This window comes from Gossypium hirsutum, chromosome D05 (genome assembly GCF_007990345.1).
Source record: "Gossypium hirsutum isolate 1008001.06 chromosome D05, Gossypium_hirsutum_v2.1, whole genome shotgun sequence".
In the NCBI taxonomy this organism is placed as follows: domain Eukaryota; kingdom Viridiplantae; phylum Streptophyta; class Magnoliopsida; order Malvales; family Malvaceae; genus Gossypium; species Gossypium hirsutum.
In genome coordinates this window covers 44,903,170-44,920,720 of record NC_053441.1, presented here as the reverse complement: position 1 = coordinate 44,920,720, position 17,551 = coordinate 44,903,170, and the positions used below count along the sequence as shown (strand labels likewise).

The following is a 17,551-nucleotide window of genomic DNA, read 5'->3' as shown; positions in this document are numbered from 1 at the left end:
ATTGTTAAGGAAGAAAGAAAAGTTTGAATGGAAAAGAGCATGTCAGAAGAGTTTCAATAAGTTGAAAGTAGTTCTAACTGAAGCTCCGATCTTAGCCCAACCAGAATCTGGCATGGAGTACACTGTGTTCACAGATGCATCCTTAATTGGGCTAGGATGTGTACTTATGCTAAGAGGAAAAGTTGTAGCATATAAATCTCGCCAACTCAAGCCGCATGAAAATAATTATCCAACTCATAACTTAGAGCTTGTAGCGGTGGTACTAGCGCTAAAGATCTGGAGACACTACCTTTATGGAGAGAAGTGTCGCATGTTTTCAGACCATAAAAGTTTAAAGTACCTGACGAAGCAGAATGATTTAAATTTTCCCTAACAACGTTGGATAGAGCTTCTGAAATATTTATTATCTTGCAACTAAATATCATCCTAGAAAGGCTCACTTAGTAGCAGATGCCTTAAGCAGAAAAATTGTGGCAACATTAGCATCCTTTCGAGCAAATGTTTATCTAGCAGATGATGGATCACACATTATGGAGTTGACTGTTCGACCTACCTTTCTTTTCTAGATTTTGGAAGAGCAATTAAAGGATGAGAAATGTGATGCGTACAAGCAGCGTATGGCGTCTAGTGAAGCAATGAACTTTAGTCTAGGAAAATATGGCAAACTCTGATTTATGAAAAGAATGTATGTGCCTATTGGAAATGGTTTGAGGTAAGAGTTATCAAAGGAAGCTCACTGAGGACCTTTCTCACTTCATCCAAGAAGTTTTAAGATGTATCGTGATTTCAGATACTTGTATTGGTGGTCTGGAATGAAGAAAGAAATAGCAGAGTACTTCTTAAGTTGTATGATATGCCAGCAGATAAAGGCAGAACATCAAGTTCCCTCAGGCAAGCTATACCCCTTAGAGATACTTGAGTGGAAGTGGGATAAGATCACCATGGATTTTGTTTTGGGTCTTCCTCTTAATCCTTCAAAGAAGAACTCGATCTGGGTAATCGTAGATTGGCTTACTAAGTTAGCCAATTTCTTTCATGTGCGCATGAATTGTTTGTAGGAAATGTTGGTTGAGCTATACACTTTTGAAATTGTACGTCTCCATGGAATTCCAACATCCATAGTATCAGATCGGGATCTAAGGTTTACATCGAGATTTTGGAAGCATCTGCAAGAATCTTTGGGAACCAAGTTGCTATTCAATACTGACTTTCACCCTCAGTCAAATGGGAAATCTGAAAGAGTGATTCAAGTTCTGAAGGACTTGCTCAGAAGCTGTGTGTTAGAGTTTGGACTGAATTGGGAAAAATATCTTCCTTTGGTTGAGTTGGCGTACAATAATAGTCATCACACTTGTCACATCCCAATTTTGGGCCTAGTCGGAACAGTGGTTTCGGGACCACAAATCCGATGACGAAAAAATTATTTTTACTATATTTTTATGGTGTACAATTTCACAGAATGATTTTGTGAAAATTTCGTTAAAAATTTTCAACGTGTGGGCACTTAATTTAGTCAAAATGACTAATGTAACACCCCGAACCCGAAACCGACACCGGAGTCGAACACGAGGTGTTAACTGACTTTAACCCCTTATAAAATTTATTTTCCAGACACTGCCCAATCTGTGTACTAGTCGTTTTAAAAATCATATCTTGAGTTTCGTAACTCGAAAATCAGTTTCATAATTTTTCCCAGAAACTAGACTCATGTGCCCATCTATGTATTTTTTTCTAGAATTTTTGGTCGGGCCAATTAGTACAGTTTATTAGTCAAAGTCTCCCATGTTGCAGGGGTCGACTACACTGACCTTTGCCCATTACGACTTGGATATCTCCCTGCACGGGGCTTCAATACTGATGCCGTTTGTTTCTATGAAAACTAGACTCAGAGAGGAATCTATACATATATGGTATGACCCATAATTATCTCTGGTTAATTTATAATGAATTTCCAAAGTCGGAGCAGGGAATCCAGAAACCGTTCTGGCCCTGTCCCACAAAAATCTGATTATCTCTTAATATACTGCCATATGATCTTTTCGTTACTTCCTCATGAAAACAGACTCATCGAGCTTCGATTACATAATTTATTCATCAATTAATTCCACTCCTACTATTTTTAGTGATTTTTCAATCTCATGACACTGCTGCTGCCAGCATCTGTTACGAAAGTAACTAGGTCCATTTCATGCCTACCCTTGATCCAACTCAATCGAACATTCGTGCCAAACACAACGTAATAGCTTATACATGCCAAAATGTTCTTCTAAGCCAACTAAGAAGAAAGTACCAAAACTTGCTATCCGGTGTGATGACTTCGATGATGGCCCGATCACGCAAAAAGAGATGTGTCCAAGAAACCTAGAATAGATGACAAGGAAACACCGGGTGAGTTTATAACTCAGTAAGTCATAAGCTATGCACTACCATCCATCAATAACATTATCACAAGAGAAAACAAAATGGAACGAGGCTAATTACTCCATCCATTCTGAACCATACCATAGTTCCTCCAACCTATCGATTCAATTTCATATCAATTCATGCATTCACATTCCATATACTCATCAATAGGACATTGAAGCATTTTCATAAATCAATTTATTTTCGTTACAATCAAACGACTAAACGGCCTTTCACCCATCCTACGATAAATTTTATGTACGTGACTTCAAGTATAGTTGTCACATAGGTTCAAACTTACCGAGCTCAACACCAAGTATAAGCATAGCACCTATTAGCCATGTACTCAAGACACTTACCCGATCCGCTGTCCGCGATCGACTCAATAGTGTCGCACACATAGTGTCCATAATGATTCACGAATGTATATTGAGTCCGCACACTCAGTGCTATATAATCAAATCGCACACTTAGTGCTACATAGTCAAATCGCACACTTAGTGCCGCATGGTCAATTCGCACACTTAGTGCATCATATTCATTTCGCACACTTAGTGCAACATAGTCAAATCGCACACTTAGTGCTGTACAATTTAATCACATAGTCAAATCGCACACTTAGTGCTGTACAATTTAATCCCGCGCACTTAGCGCCAATCTCATGGTCATAAATGGTTATACCCGCACGTTTAGTGCCGAGATCAACAACTCAGTACATCTTACCTCTTTTCTTTTCATTCAACAATTTCATCATCACATACGTACATGCATATATATATATATGTATATTTATTCATTCCATTCAGCATCAATACATAAACATTATGACCATTTGAAATAATACCAACTACATGCTTAATGACTTACCTTGTGTTGGGTAAGACGGTTCCAACTCGACTACTCAGTGATCTTTTCTTTGCCTTTATCGGATCTAGTTCCCGTTTGCTCTTGAGCTTAAGTTCAACAAAATTTAAAATAGTCATTAATCGACTATTCAAGTATTACTTTCAGAATAATATATATATATTGATTTGACCTTCACACACATAGATTATAGTAAGCTTTATAATAGTCAATAAATAACTCATTGGCAAATTTTCATTAATGTTTACAACAAAATCACATATTCACTACGAGCTGTTTTCCTGAGCAGTAGTCGCTAAATTGTTTATAACTGGAGCTAAAAACTCCAAATCACTAGCCGTTAATTTTCCCTGAATATAGACTCGTATATATTCCATCCATAAAATTTTCAGAATTTTTGGCTTGGCCAATCAATACCATATTTTTCTTAAAGTTTCCCCTGTTTCACTGTTTGACTATTCTGACCACTCTTCACTACGAATCAAATTTCTCATTTTACAGAATTCAAAATGTGTTGTATTTGATCTCATTTGAAACTAGACTCATTAAGGAGTCTAAGAATATAAATTTTATCTTATAATCATTTTTGTACAATTTATAATGATTTCCTAAAAACAGAACAGGGAATCTAGTAGTCATTTTGACTCAGCCCCACAATACTTCAAATATCTCAAGATCGGTAACTCTTTTGTTTTTATAGTTTCTTTTGTAAGAAAATAGACTCTTCAAGCTTTAATGGCATAATTCACTCAGCTTCTAATTCAACTCCTACAAATTATGGCGATTTTCCAAAATCACCTTACTGCTGCTGTCCCCAAACAGATTATTACCAAATCAAATACTAACATTAGCATTTCACCTTAATAGCTAGCTTACCAAGCCTTAATTTAACATATTAATCTTTAACATATCTTTCACTTTTCATCAACAACTATCAAAAAGCTCAAGCACTCATCAATGGCAAAACACAAAATCATCATCAATCCACAAAATTGAACCATGGGTTTTTAGAACTCAAGTCAACTACTAAAACATGCATGCATCTCAAGAACAACATCAAACATACCTTAGTCTAGCAAACCACCATAGCCGATTTTCTCAAGCTCTTCCCCTTCCTTTCTTTCCTCTATTCGGCCAAAGGTGTTCAAGAATGAACACATTTTTTTTTGTTTTCTTTCCTCAACTCACGGCAACAAGGGGGGGTATGGATGAGACCATTTTTTTTCATCACCCTTCCTTTTCATTGTTTAATTACCATGCTCTTTATTTTATTTTTCTTAGCATACATCACTAGCATAACATGTTGGTGACATGTTTCCACCCATAGCATGGCCAGCCACTATGCTTTAATTTGGCTAATTTGACATGCAAGGACAAACACTTTCCCACATATATTAATGGGCCACTTGAACACTTGCCTAGCATATTTCTAAATTGTCTCACATAAGTCCCTACTAATAAATTCCACATACACTGACCAAATTAAAGTATGGAACTATCACACAAGCATTTACGCACATCATAAACACAGAATATAATCTTTAATTATTTATAAGACTCGGTTTTGTGGTCCCGAAACCACTTCCCGACTAGGGTCAATTTTGGGCTGTCACAACTCTCCCCCACTTAAGAAATTTTCGTCCCCGAAAATCTTACCGGTAAATAGGTTTGAATATCGTTCTTTCATCGAGCTCTCGGTTTCCCAAGTAGCTTCCTCGATCCTGTGTTTGAGCCATAACACCTTTACTAGCGGAACTCTTTTGTTTCGTAACTCCTTCACTTCACGAGCTAGGATACGCATCGGTTCTTCTTCATAACTCATATCGGCTTGAATTTCAACCTCTGATGGGCTAATTATGTGCGATGGATCAGATCTATAGCGTCGAAGCATCGAAACATGAAAGACGTCATGGATCTTTTCAAGCTCAGGGGGCAAAATCAATCTATACGCAACTGGCCCCACTCGTTCGGAGATTTCGTACGGCCCAATGAATCTCGGGCTCAACTTGCCCTTACGGCCAAACCTAAGTACCTTTTTCCAAGGCGAAACTTTAAGAAACACTTTATCTCCCACCTGATATTCAATGTCTTTTCGTTTCAAATCCGCATACGATTTCTGACGATCTGTGGCTGCTTTCAGACTTTCACGGATTACCTTTACTTTCTGTTCGGCATCTTTAATCAAATCAACTCCGAAAATTTTACTTTCACCGAGCTCGGTCCAAAACAATGGTGTACGGCATTTACGACCGTACAAAGCCTCGTAAGGTGCCATCTTAATACTTGATTGAAAACTATTGTTGTAAGCGAATTCAATCAAAGGTACATACCGTTCCCATGAACCACTAAACTCAAGGATGCAGCATCTCAGCATATCCTCGAGTATCTGAATTATCCGCTCGGATTGACCATCGGTTTGGGGATGAAAAGCGGTGCTAAAATGCAGCTTGGTACCCAAAGCTTCTTGCAATTTCTTCCAAAATCGCGAGGTGAATCTCGGATCTCTATCCGACACGATAGAAATAGGTACTCCATGTAATCTCACAATCTGAGAAACATACAATTCGGCTAGTTTATCCAATGAAAAATCCGTACGCACGGGGATAAAGTGAGCCGACTTAGTCAGCCTATCAACAACAACCCAAATCGCATCCTTCTTACTTGCGGACAATGGCAGTCCGGACACAAAGTCCATTGTGACTCGGTCCCATTTCCACTCGGGTATCATGATCGGCTGAAGTAACCCTGAAGGCACTTGATGTTCCGCTTTCACTTGTTGACATATTAAACATCTCGAAACAAAGTCGGAGATGTCTCGTTTCATACCATGCCACCAAAACCGACGTTTCAAGTCGTTGTACATTTTCGTGCTCCCCGGGTGAATTGACATTCGGCTACAATGGGCTTCGTTCAGAATCATCGGAATGAGTTCCGAATTCCTTGGAACACACAAATGACTTCTAAACCTCAAACAACCATCATCATCAATCTGAAACTCCGATTCCTTATTCGGAACACACTCAGCTCGTTTTGCAACCAATTCATCATCGACTTCCTGAGCTTCAAGAATTTGATGAGTCAATAATGGTTTGGCTTTTAATTCAGCTACTAACACATTGTCAGGTAGAACAGACAAGTGTACATTCATCGCTCGCAAAGCAAACAGTGATTTCCGGCTTAAGGCGTCCGCAACCACATTAGCCTTTCCCGGGTGGTAATCAATGACAAGCTCGTAATCTTTCAACAACTCAAGCCAACGTCTTTGTCGCAGATTCAAGTCTCGTTGAGTCATCAAATATTTGAGACTTTTGTGATCCGAAAACACATGGCACTTCTCACCAAACAAATAATGTCGCCATATTTTCAATGCAAACACAATGGCGGCTAGTTCAAGATCATGGGTCGGATAATTTCTCTCGTGTGGCTTCAATTGTCTTGACGCATAGGCCACAACTCGACCTTCTTGCATCAATACGCAACCCAACCCAAGTAGGGATGCGTCACTATAAATGACAAACTCTTTACCCGATTCGGGTTGCACCAAAATTGGAGCTTCAGTCAAATGAGTTTTCAGTTGATCGAAGCTTTTCTGACATTTCTCCGTCCATTCGAACTTAACATCCTTTTGAAGTAGCTTCGTCATTGGTGTGGCTATCATCGAGAAACCTTTGACAAATCGTCGGTAATAACCGGCGAGCCCTAGAAAGCTCCGGACTTCGGTAACATTTCTCGGAGGCTTCCAGTTAAGTATGGCTGAAATTTTGCTCGGGTCAACTCGAATACCCGATGCGGATACCACATGACCCAAGAAGCTAACCTCTCTTAACCAGAACTCACACTTACTGAACTTAGCATATAACTGCTTATCCGCAAAATTTGCAACACTTGCCTCAGATGCTCAGCATGTTCGGTCTCATCTCTTGAATAGACCAAGATGTCATCAATAAACACAACTAGAACCGATCCAAATACGGCCTGAAGATCCGATTCATCAAATCCATAAACACTGCAGGGGCATTAGTGAGCCCGAACGGCATCACTAAGAACTCGTAGTGACCGTACCTCGTTCTGAAAGCAGTTTTGGGTACGTCCGAATCTCGAATCCGCAACTGATAATAACCCGATCTCAAATCTACTTTGAAAACACCGATGCTCCCTTTAATTGATCGAACAGATCATCAATACGCGGTAACGGATACTTATTCTTTATCGTCACTTTATTCAGTTGACGATAGTCAATGCACAACCTCATGGTTCCGTCCTTCTTTTTCACGAACAATACTGGTGCACCCCAAGGTGAGAAACTCGGTCGAGCGAAACCTCTATCCGTCAATTCTTGCAACTGAGCTTTCAACTCTTTTAACTCGGTTAGTGCCATACGATACGGAGCGATCGAATTGGCGTAGTTCCAGGTACAAGCTCAATACCAAACTCTACCTCCCGAACAGGTGGCAAACCCGGTAACTCTTCAGGAAAAACATCCGGGTATTCACAAACCACCGGCACCGATTTGGGTTTCTTTTCTAACTCCTTGTCATCAAGTACATACGCGAGGTATGCTTCGCACCCTTTCCTTACATATTTCTGGGCCAACATTGCTGATATTACAGCTGGCAACCCCCTTAAGTCCGCAGACTCAACTCGGATATTTCGTTATTTGCGCACCTCAAATCGATAGTCTTGCTTTTGCAATTCACAACCGCATCATGCGCGGTTAACCAATCCAAACCAAGAATAACATCAAACTCGTCGAACGGCAAAAGCATCAAATCAGTCGAAAAACAAGATTCTCGGATTATTAGAGGGCATCTCTTACACACTTTATCAACAAGTACGCATTGACCCAAAGGGTTTGATACTCGAATTACGAGCTCAGTAGACTCAACAGGTAGAGTCTTACTGGTTGCTAAGGTTTCGCATACATATGAATGAGTAGAACCAGGGTCAATCAATGCAATCACATTAGTATCAAAGAGAGTGAAGGTACCAGTGATGACGTCGGGGGAGGATGCCTCCTCTCGTGCGCGAATGGCATATGCTCTAGTAGGAGTACGGTTCTCGGCTCGATCGGCCGTATCAGAGGCCCCCCTCTGACTCCACCCCTGCCTCCTAAAATTCTCGGTGGTCTACCTCTAGATGTCACTCCACTAGGTCTTGCACCTTGAATCTTATTCTTCTCATCCAGCTCCGTGCAATCTCTAATGAAGTGGTCCTTCGAACCGCATCCGTAACAGGCCCTGCTAGTAGACTTGCCCCAACATTCACCTAGGTGTCGTCTTCCACATTGGGGACATTCAGGTTTCTCGTGACGATTATTGCCCACACTAGCTACCGAAGTAGCTCGGGAGCCCATCGATGGTCTTGCCCTGATGGAAATTCCCGCAGTCGCCCTCGACTTATTAATGTCCTCCCTGAACTTCTTTACAGCTGAGAACGGAGCTTTACCCGTCGATCTTTTACGATAATCTCTAGCTTCAAATTCAGCCTTCCTCTTCTCCTTTCCAAGTTCTTCCGCCTTGCAGGCTCGTTCGACTAGTGTTACGAATTCTTTTATTTCCAAAATACCCATTAGTAGCTTTAAATCTTCATTCAATCCTTCCTCGAATCTTTTGCACATAGCAACCTCATCAGCTACACACTCCCGGGCATACCTACTGAGTCTTACGAATTCATGTTCGTATTCAGATACAGTCATAGGCCTTGCTTGAGTTCCAAGAACTCCTTACGCTTCTGATCAATGAACCGTTGGCTAATAAATTTCTTTCGAATTCCGTTTGAAAGAAGTCCCAAGTTACTCGCTCGTTCGGGACTATGGAAATCAAGGTCCTCCACCAATAGTAGGCTGAGTCTCGCAACAAAGATACAGCACATTTTAGACATTCGTCAGGTGTGCATGACAATTCATCGAACACCCGAATGGTGTTATCAAGCCAGAACTCGGCCCTTTCGGCATCATCAGTTACTATGGCCTTGAACTCCTCGGCCCCACGCTTCCTAATCAAGTCTACAGGTGGCTTACTCAGCCTCACAGGATCAGCGACTGATGGCATTACAGGCTCTTGGGGTGGATTATTCAAATTTGGGAATTGTTGGACAGCCGGGTTGGTTCGGGCATATTGCGCGACCCACTCATTCATCATGGTAAAGAAGGCTTGTTTAGCCCCCTCACCTTGATTATTCGCAGATGACTGAGGTTCAACAGGCGGCGTCCCTTGTGCAGGAGCAGCCGCTACGCTCTCAACGTCATCCGCTAGGGTTCTTTCTACACCGGGATCCATTTACTAATCAAAACAAAAACATTTCAACCGTCAGAAGTCATCACCCTTTTAAACATTAACATTAAGGCATGTATAGCTAGACTCATACGTGCTATGGTAGTCCTAGAACCGACTAAACCATAGCTCTGATACCAATCAAATGTAACACCCCGAACCCGAAACCGACACCGGAGTCGAACACGAGGTGTTAACTGACTTTAACCCCTTATAAAATTTATTTTCCAGACACTGCCCAATCTGTGTACTAGTGGTTTTAAAAATCATATCTTGAGTTTCGTAACTCGAAAATCAGTTTCGTAATTTTTCCCAGAAACTAGACTCATGTGCCCATCTATGTATTTTTTTCTATAATTTTTGGTCTGGCCAATTAGTACAGTTTATTAGTCAAAGTCTCCCATGTTGCAGGGGTCGACTACACTGACCTTTTCCCATTACGACTTGGATATCTCCCTGCACGGGGCTTCAATACTGATGCCGTTTGTTTCTATGAAAACTAGACTCAGAGAGGAATCTATACATATATGGTACGACCCCTAATTATCTCTGGTTAATTTATAATGAATTTCCAAAGTCGGAGCAGGGAATCCAGAAACGTTCTGGCCCTGTCCCACAAAAATCTGATTATCTCTTAATATACTGCCCATATGATCTTTTCGTTACTTCCTGATGAAAACAGACTCATCGAGCTTCGATTACATAATTTATTCATCAATTAATTCCACTCCTACTATTTTTAGTGATTTTTCAATCTCATGACACTGCTGCTGCCAGCATCTGTTACGAAAGTAACTAGGTCCATTTTATGCCTACCCTTGATCCAACTCAATCGAACATTCGTGCCATTTTCGCATGGCTTAAAGTTTACATGCCAAAGTTCAAACACAACGTAATAGCTTATACATGCCAAAATGTTCTTCTAAGCCAACTAAGAAGAAAGTACCAAAACTTGCTATCCGGTGTGATGACTTCGATGACGGCCCGATCACGCAAAAAGAGATGTGTCCAAGAAACCTAGAATAGGTGACAAGGAAACACCGAGTGAGTTTATAACTCAGTAAGTCATAAGCTATGCACTACCATCCATCAATAACATTATCACAAGAGAAAACAAAATGGAACGAGGCTAATTACTCCAACCATTCCGAACCATACCATAGTTCCTCCAACCTATCGATTCAATTTCATATCAATTCATGCATTCACATTCCATATACTCATCAATAGGACATTGAAGCATTTTCATAAATCAATTTATTTTCGTTACAATCAAACGACTAAACGGCCTTTCACCCATCCTACGATAAATTTTATGTACGTGACTTCAAGTATAGTTGTCACATAGGTTCAAACTTACCGAGCTCAACACCAAGTATAAGCATAGCACCTATTAGCCATGTACTCAAGACACTTACCCGATCCGCTGTCCGCGATCGACTCAATAGTGTCGCACACATAGTGTCCATAATGATTCACGAATGCATATTGAGTCCGCACACTCAGTGCTATATAATCAACTCGCACACTTAGTGCTACGTAATCAAATCGCACACTTAGTGCTACATAGTCAAACTCGCACACTTGGTGCCGCATGGTCAATTCGCACACTTAGTGCATCATATTCATTTCGCACACTTAGTGCAACATAGTCAAATCGCACACTTAGTGCTGTACAATTTAATCCCGCGCACTTAGCGCCAATCTCATGGTCATAAATGGTTATACCCGCACGTTTAGTGCCGAGATCAACAACTCAGTACATCTTACCTCTTTTCTTTTCATTCAACAATTTCATCATCACATACGTACATGCATATATATATGTATATTTATTCATTTCATTCAGCATCAATACATAAACATTATGACCATTTGAAATAATACCAACTACATGCTTAATGACTTACCTTGTGTTGGGTAAGACGGTTCCAACTCGACTACTCAGTGATCTTTTCTTTGCCTTTATCGGATCTAGTTCCCTTTTGCTCTTGAGCTTAAGTTCCACAAAATTTAAAATAGTCATTAATCGACTATTCAAGTATTACTTTCAGAATAATATATATATTGATTTGACCTTCACACACATAGATTATAGTAAGCTTTATAATAGTCAATAAATAACTCATTGGCAAATTTTCATTAATGTTTACAACAAAATCACATATTCACTACGAGCTGTTTTCCCGAGCAGTAGTCGCTAAATTGTTTATAACTGGAGCTACAAAACTCCAAATCACTAGCCGTTAATTTTCCCTGAATACAGACTCGTATATCTTCCATCCATAAAATTTTCAGAATTTTTGGCTTGGCCAATCAATACCAGATTTTTCTTAAAGTTTCCCCTGTTTCACTGTTTGACTATTCTGACCACTCTTCACTACGAATCAAATTTCTCATTTTACAGAATTCAAAATGTGTTGTATTTGATCTAATTTGAAACTAGACTCATTAAGGAGTCTAAGCATATAAATTTTATCTTATAATCATTTTTGTACAATTTATAATGATTTCCTAAAAACAGAACAGGGAATCTAGTAGTCATTTTGACTCAGCCCCACAATACTTCAAATATCTCAAGATCGGTAACTCTTTTGTTTTTATAGTTTCTTTTGTAAGAAAGTAGACTCTTCAAGCTTTAATGGCATAATTCACTCAGCTTCTAATTCAACTCCTACAAATTATGGCGATTTTCCAAAATCACCTTACTGCTGCTGTCCCCAAACAGATTATTACCAAATCAAATACTAACATTAGCATTTCACCTTAATAGCTAGCTTACCAAGCCTTAATTTAACATATTAATCTTTAACATATCTTTCACTTTTCATCAACAACTATCAAAAAGCTCAAGCACTCATCAATGGCAAAACACAAAATCATCATCAATCCACAAAATTGAACCATGGGTTTTTAGAACTCAAGTCAACTACTAAAACATGCATGCATCTCAAGAACAACATCAAACATACCTTAGTCTAGCAAACCACCATAGCCGATTTTCTCAAGCTCTTCCCCTTCCTTTCTTTCCTCTATTCGGCCAAAGGTGTTCAAGAATGAACACATTTTTTTTTGTTTTCTTTCCTCAACTCACGGCAACAAGGGGGGGTATGGATGAGACCATTTTTTTTTCATCACCCTTCCTTTTCATTGTTTAATTACCATGCTCTTTATTTTATTTTTCTTAGCATACATCACTAGCATAACATGTTGGTGACATGTTTCCACCCATAGCATGGCCAGCCACTATGCTTTAATTTGGCTAATTTGACATGCAAGGACAAACACTTTCCCACATATATTAATGGGCCACTTGAACACTTGCCTAGCATATTTCTAAATTGTCTCACATAAGTCCCTACTAATAAATTCCACATACACTGACCAAATTAAAGTATGGAACTATCACACAAGCATTTACGCACATCATAAACACAGAATATAATCTTTAATTATTTATAAGACTCGGTTTTGTGGTCCCGAAACCACTTCCCGACTAGGGTCAATTTTGGGCTGTCACATCAAACATCTAATTTACTCAATTCAAAACACCTAAACGACATTTTTCAAGACATTAAGCAACTACATGTTCGGCTATTACACATATGAGCAATAACAATTCATACTTTTAACAAGATTAACTTCTTTCATCAACAAATTCTTCTTCAAAACTTAAAGGCTATAATAAAATTATTTCCTTATTAACCATAACCGAATGTGCAATTCATCCATCAAAATTCAAAGTTTTGGCATGGGCTAAGTAAGAAACAAGATGATTAACCTAAAACAAGCTAAAATTTCAAAAATCTAACACAATTCACTAACCTTCCTTATGCTTCAAATTGACCGAAAGTCTTCCCCCATTTCTTTCTTTCTAATCGACCAAGAAGAACAAAGATAAAGCTTTGTTTTCATCACCCATTTTTCTATTCTTTTTATTTTATTCATCTATATTATAAAGTATAAAGCCATTTGACTAATAATTAATACATATATTTAATATTAAAGCATCATCATGGTCGGCCACTAATAACAAAAAGGGATATTTGACATGCAAGTCCAATCTTTTTATAACATGCATTAATAAACCACTTTTAAATTTACCTATCACATTTCACAATTGTCTTACATGAGTCCTATTTAATAAATTTCACATACAAACGACAAAATTAAAGCATGAAATTTTCACACATGCATGTACACATACAATAAGCATAGAATATAACGGTTAATTATTTTTATGACTCGGTTTTGTGGTCCCGAAACCACTTTCCGACTAAGGTCAAATTAGGGCTGTCACACATATGAATTATAATCATTTAAATTTTGTTTAAATTGAATATTTATTATGTTGTTTGATGCAAATGAATCAAAATATACACGTATCAACATTATGATGAATTGACGGATATCGCATCCCAGTTGAACCTTTTGAATTCCTAAGATACGAATGACATGTGATTAAGGATTTCATGTTTCGGGTGCTAGTCTTGAATGTCCTACCGATGGCTAAGGTCCTGCATTTATTGCAGATTGTCCACAGCTCATGTAAGCAGCATCGTGTAGCTTACATTCCGACCCATAGCTCCTGTGAGCAATGATGTAAAGGAAAGGTTACAGTTATATGTAAAGGCACACTTCTTGTGAGCTTTCCCAAGTATCAGATGTAATTCTAAATGGTTCAACAGTTAAGAAAAATGAATGGAATGGTAAATGACTTAATGGAAAGGTTTATAACCATATGAAAAGGTTGATGCTTATGTAATGTATCTCATAAAATCTATTTATGTTATAAATGAGTTTATACGACTAACAAGTAAGCTTGATGATGCTTGAATAGGCTTATAATAAATTCATGGTATTGGATACGGTAAGTAAGAATCTATTTAGGTTTGTGCTTGATGTTTATGTATGGTTTATGGACTTATAATGTTTGTTTAGGTAAGTCCTTTTGGTCACTTTTTGAAAAGTGTATGGTTTGTTGATACAATTTTTTGTCTCAAAAATGGTCGATTGTGATGTGTTTTAGGTACATAATAGTATGAGGCAATTATGGTATGTTTTGAATGGTTTGGAAATGTTTAAATGTTGTATGTTTTAGTACCCAAATAAACTACATTTATATGCATCAAATGTGTCATATGAACTTGATTATGTATGCAATAATTGGACACTAATGGTGGTGCATTCATTGGCACATTGATTAATTGAATTAAGGTTTTGGATGTGACAAATATATGTGTGTTTAGATGAAGTATTAGTTTTTTTGAAATTTTTCATAATTGGCCTAAATGTTCATGCATGGAATGGTTTTGAAATGGCTTGATTTTAGGTAAATTTGGGTCCATACAACCCCTGTTTTGTAAATTTTTGAACTTTTCCCTAAACTTTCCAAATTGTTTCAAATTGGCCTTGATTTGCTTCTAAGCAATTTTTAAGGCCTCAAGGGCTCGATTTAAGGATAGTATGTATATGGATGAATGATCTATTATATGCTTTAAATTGTTTAATGTTAAAATATTTAAATGCTTTCAATTGTATGGTAATGCTCTTAAACCCTAATCTGGCGATGGAGACGAGTTAGGGGTGTTACACAAGCGTACTATACTTTTGGCGAATACTCTTTCTACACTTACTCTTAACCTATTAACACGAACTTCTCCTTAATACATGGTAGAATATCATAAAATCAAACTCTTGCTCATTTTTGTGGCAGCTACAATACGCCTACACGTATACATCAAAATGATCATTTGGGAAAACAACACCAAGCCAGATAGACTGTTTACTTCTATTCGCCCAAAACTTTTGATCCGCCAGAATTAGGGTGTTACACAGGCTTTTGAACACCATCTCTATTTGGTTGTTCTAGTTCAAATTAGCCTTCTTGTCTGTAGCCTCGGCAAAGTATCCTATAAGAGTGATCATATGGTCTTTGACTGCAATGTCGGGCTTTTTTTGGGCATTCATCAAGCTAGTTATGAAAGAGTGTTGAGCCAAGATAGCCTGGCATCCAAACATTTTTTCTAGCTTATCTAGAGTCACTTTAATAGTCTAACAGTTCTTCAGTAGCTTATACAGAGTGTTGTTCACGCTTGCTAGCATATGGCAATGAGCTATTGTTCGTGCATGCCAGCATATGGCAATGAGCTATCTCATCAGACTCTTCGAAGCATTTTCTAGACTCAGCTTGAGTGCTCAGAAGGCACTTAGTATCAAATTTTTTTTTAAGTTTCTAACAGCTCAGGACAGTTATCATGTTCTTCTTTAATTCCTTATAGTTGTTTTCGTTTAGTTTGATTTCAGTGAGCATGTCAATAAAGGAGTATGTTCCATTTTTTATATAAAAATAAAATATTCATTTATTAGTATCTTTGTATAAGAAAATGTTTGAAAAATTTTGCAATATTACAATATGCACTAAGATGATGCATACGTCTTACATTAAACCTTGAAAAGCATTTTTAAGTCGCTGCAACAATAATTTCAAATAGGTAGACATGAGCTTTAGGTAGTACTAATATGTTTAATTGAGTGTGTAGGATGAATAATTAAAGGCCCAATTGACAATGAAGAAAAGAACAAATGAGGCATAAGCTTCCCAGAACGTTAACGCACAAAATAAATGAGACAAGGCATAAATTATGTGTCGTGCCGTAGAAATAGTGCGGCGTGACATAAATCAACTTCCTGGCCAAGTATTTTGGGGTTATTTTCATCCACGCAATCAACTCTATACGAAGACCTAGTGCCATGACTTGTTTTGGTTGTACAAATTATCTTGTGAATTGGTTTGGAAGTGGTAAATAATGAGCATGCTTTGTGGGCGTAAGGTTATTTTATAATGTGTCGTGACATTAACTTAGCTAGTTGAATTGATGAGAAATGTATTGGATATATATATAGGTAATATTGACAAGGTACTTAGCACATAAGTTTTGTATATTGGTTCGGCAGCTGAGCTAGAAAATAATTATTGTTAACATGGTAACTATGCACTTATATATATATATGGTATCTTAAGAATATTTGTCCATTTGGTAAGGTTAGCTAATGGTTCACGTATGGATTATTCTATTCGATATGTGCATAAATTGAAGTAATAAGATCGGTAATCAGCTTATGAAATACGTGTAATGATATATGCTCGGTTATAAGTTAAGCATTAGATAGTTGTGATTCATTGGATATAATGTTTGAATATTACTTTGTGAAATATATGAATGGTTTCCTATTAATTAGCTTGAAATGATTCATAATAAGTTGATATTCGTATATATATGGTTGAATTCATGTATAAGGTAGCATAATAAGTTATGTAAATCGTTCTTTGTACATGCGAATTAGATAGAGATTAAATAAGCATGAAATTGAGTCATAGCATAATTTATAAAATATAATATGTATTGGAGCTATATATGATTGTCAAATGTGATTACTAAGAAGTAAAGTTGAGTAAGTAATTAAATAAACTATTTGTTTAAATTAAGCTCAAGAGCAAAGAGGGTCGAAATCAGATAGGGGAAAAGAGAAAGCAATTGAATAGCCTATCCACAATTGTTCAAATATACCCGAGGTAAGTTTTGAGTAGTCACCTTTAATATATACTTGATGATGCCTTGATATGTGTAAATTGGATGAATTGGGATCTTTTGGTCTTACTTGAATTAAGTTGTATGATAAATAACTTATTTATATGAATTATAGACGAATGGTCACAATAGGGTAAGTTTGAATGGTGAAAGGGATATGTGAGAATTATCTATGATGCTTGAAACTTAATGTAAATGATGGTGCTCATATAGAGCTTAATTTCGAATGTGGCAATGACTACTAATGTGATATGTTGAATGAGGTGTATTAATATACGATTAGATATGCATGATATTTGAAAATTATATCCGGACTTAAAGTCCGCAGGCTATATGCAGGAAATATATCCGGACTTAAAGTCTACAGGCTATATGCGGGAAATATATCCGGACTTTAGGCCCGCAGGCTACGTGCTGGAA

At 37.8% G+C, this 17,551-nt stretch overlaps 1 protein-coding gene across 1 annotated transcript in view; it reads left to right on the top strand.

Annotated features, from left to right (window-relative positions):
• Window positions 1-773: 773 nt before the first annotated feature.
• LOC121217184 (uncharacterized) overlaps window positions 774-17,551 on the top strand; it is a 26,429-nt gene continuing 9,651 nt past the window's right edge. The window contains exons 1-2 of the mRNA XM_041092719.1: window positions 774-995; window positions 1,059-1,275. Coding sequence (XP_040948653.1) covers window positions 774-995; window positions 1,059-1,275 — 439 coding nt within the window. The remainder of the gene's footprint in view (window positions 996-1,058; window positions 1,276-17,551) is intronic.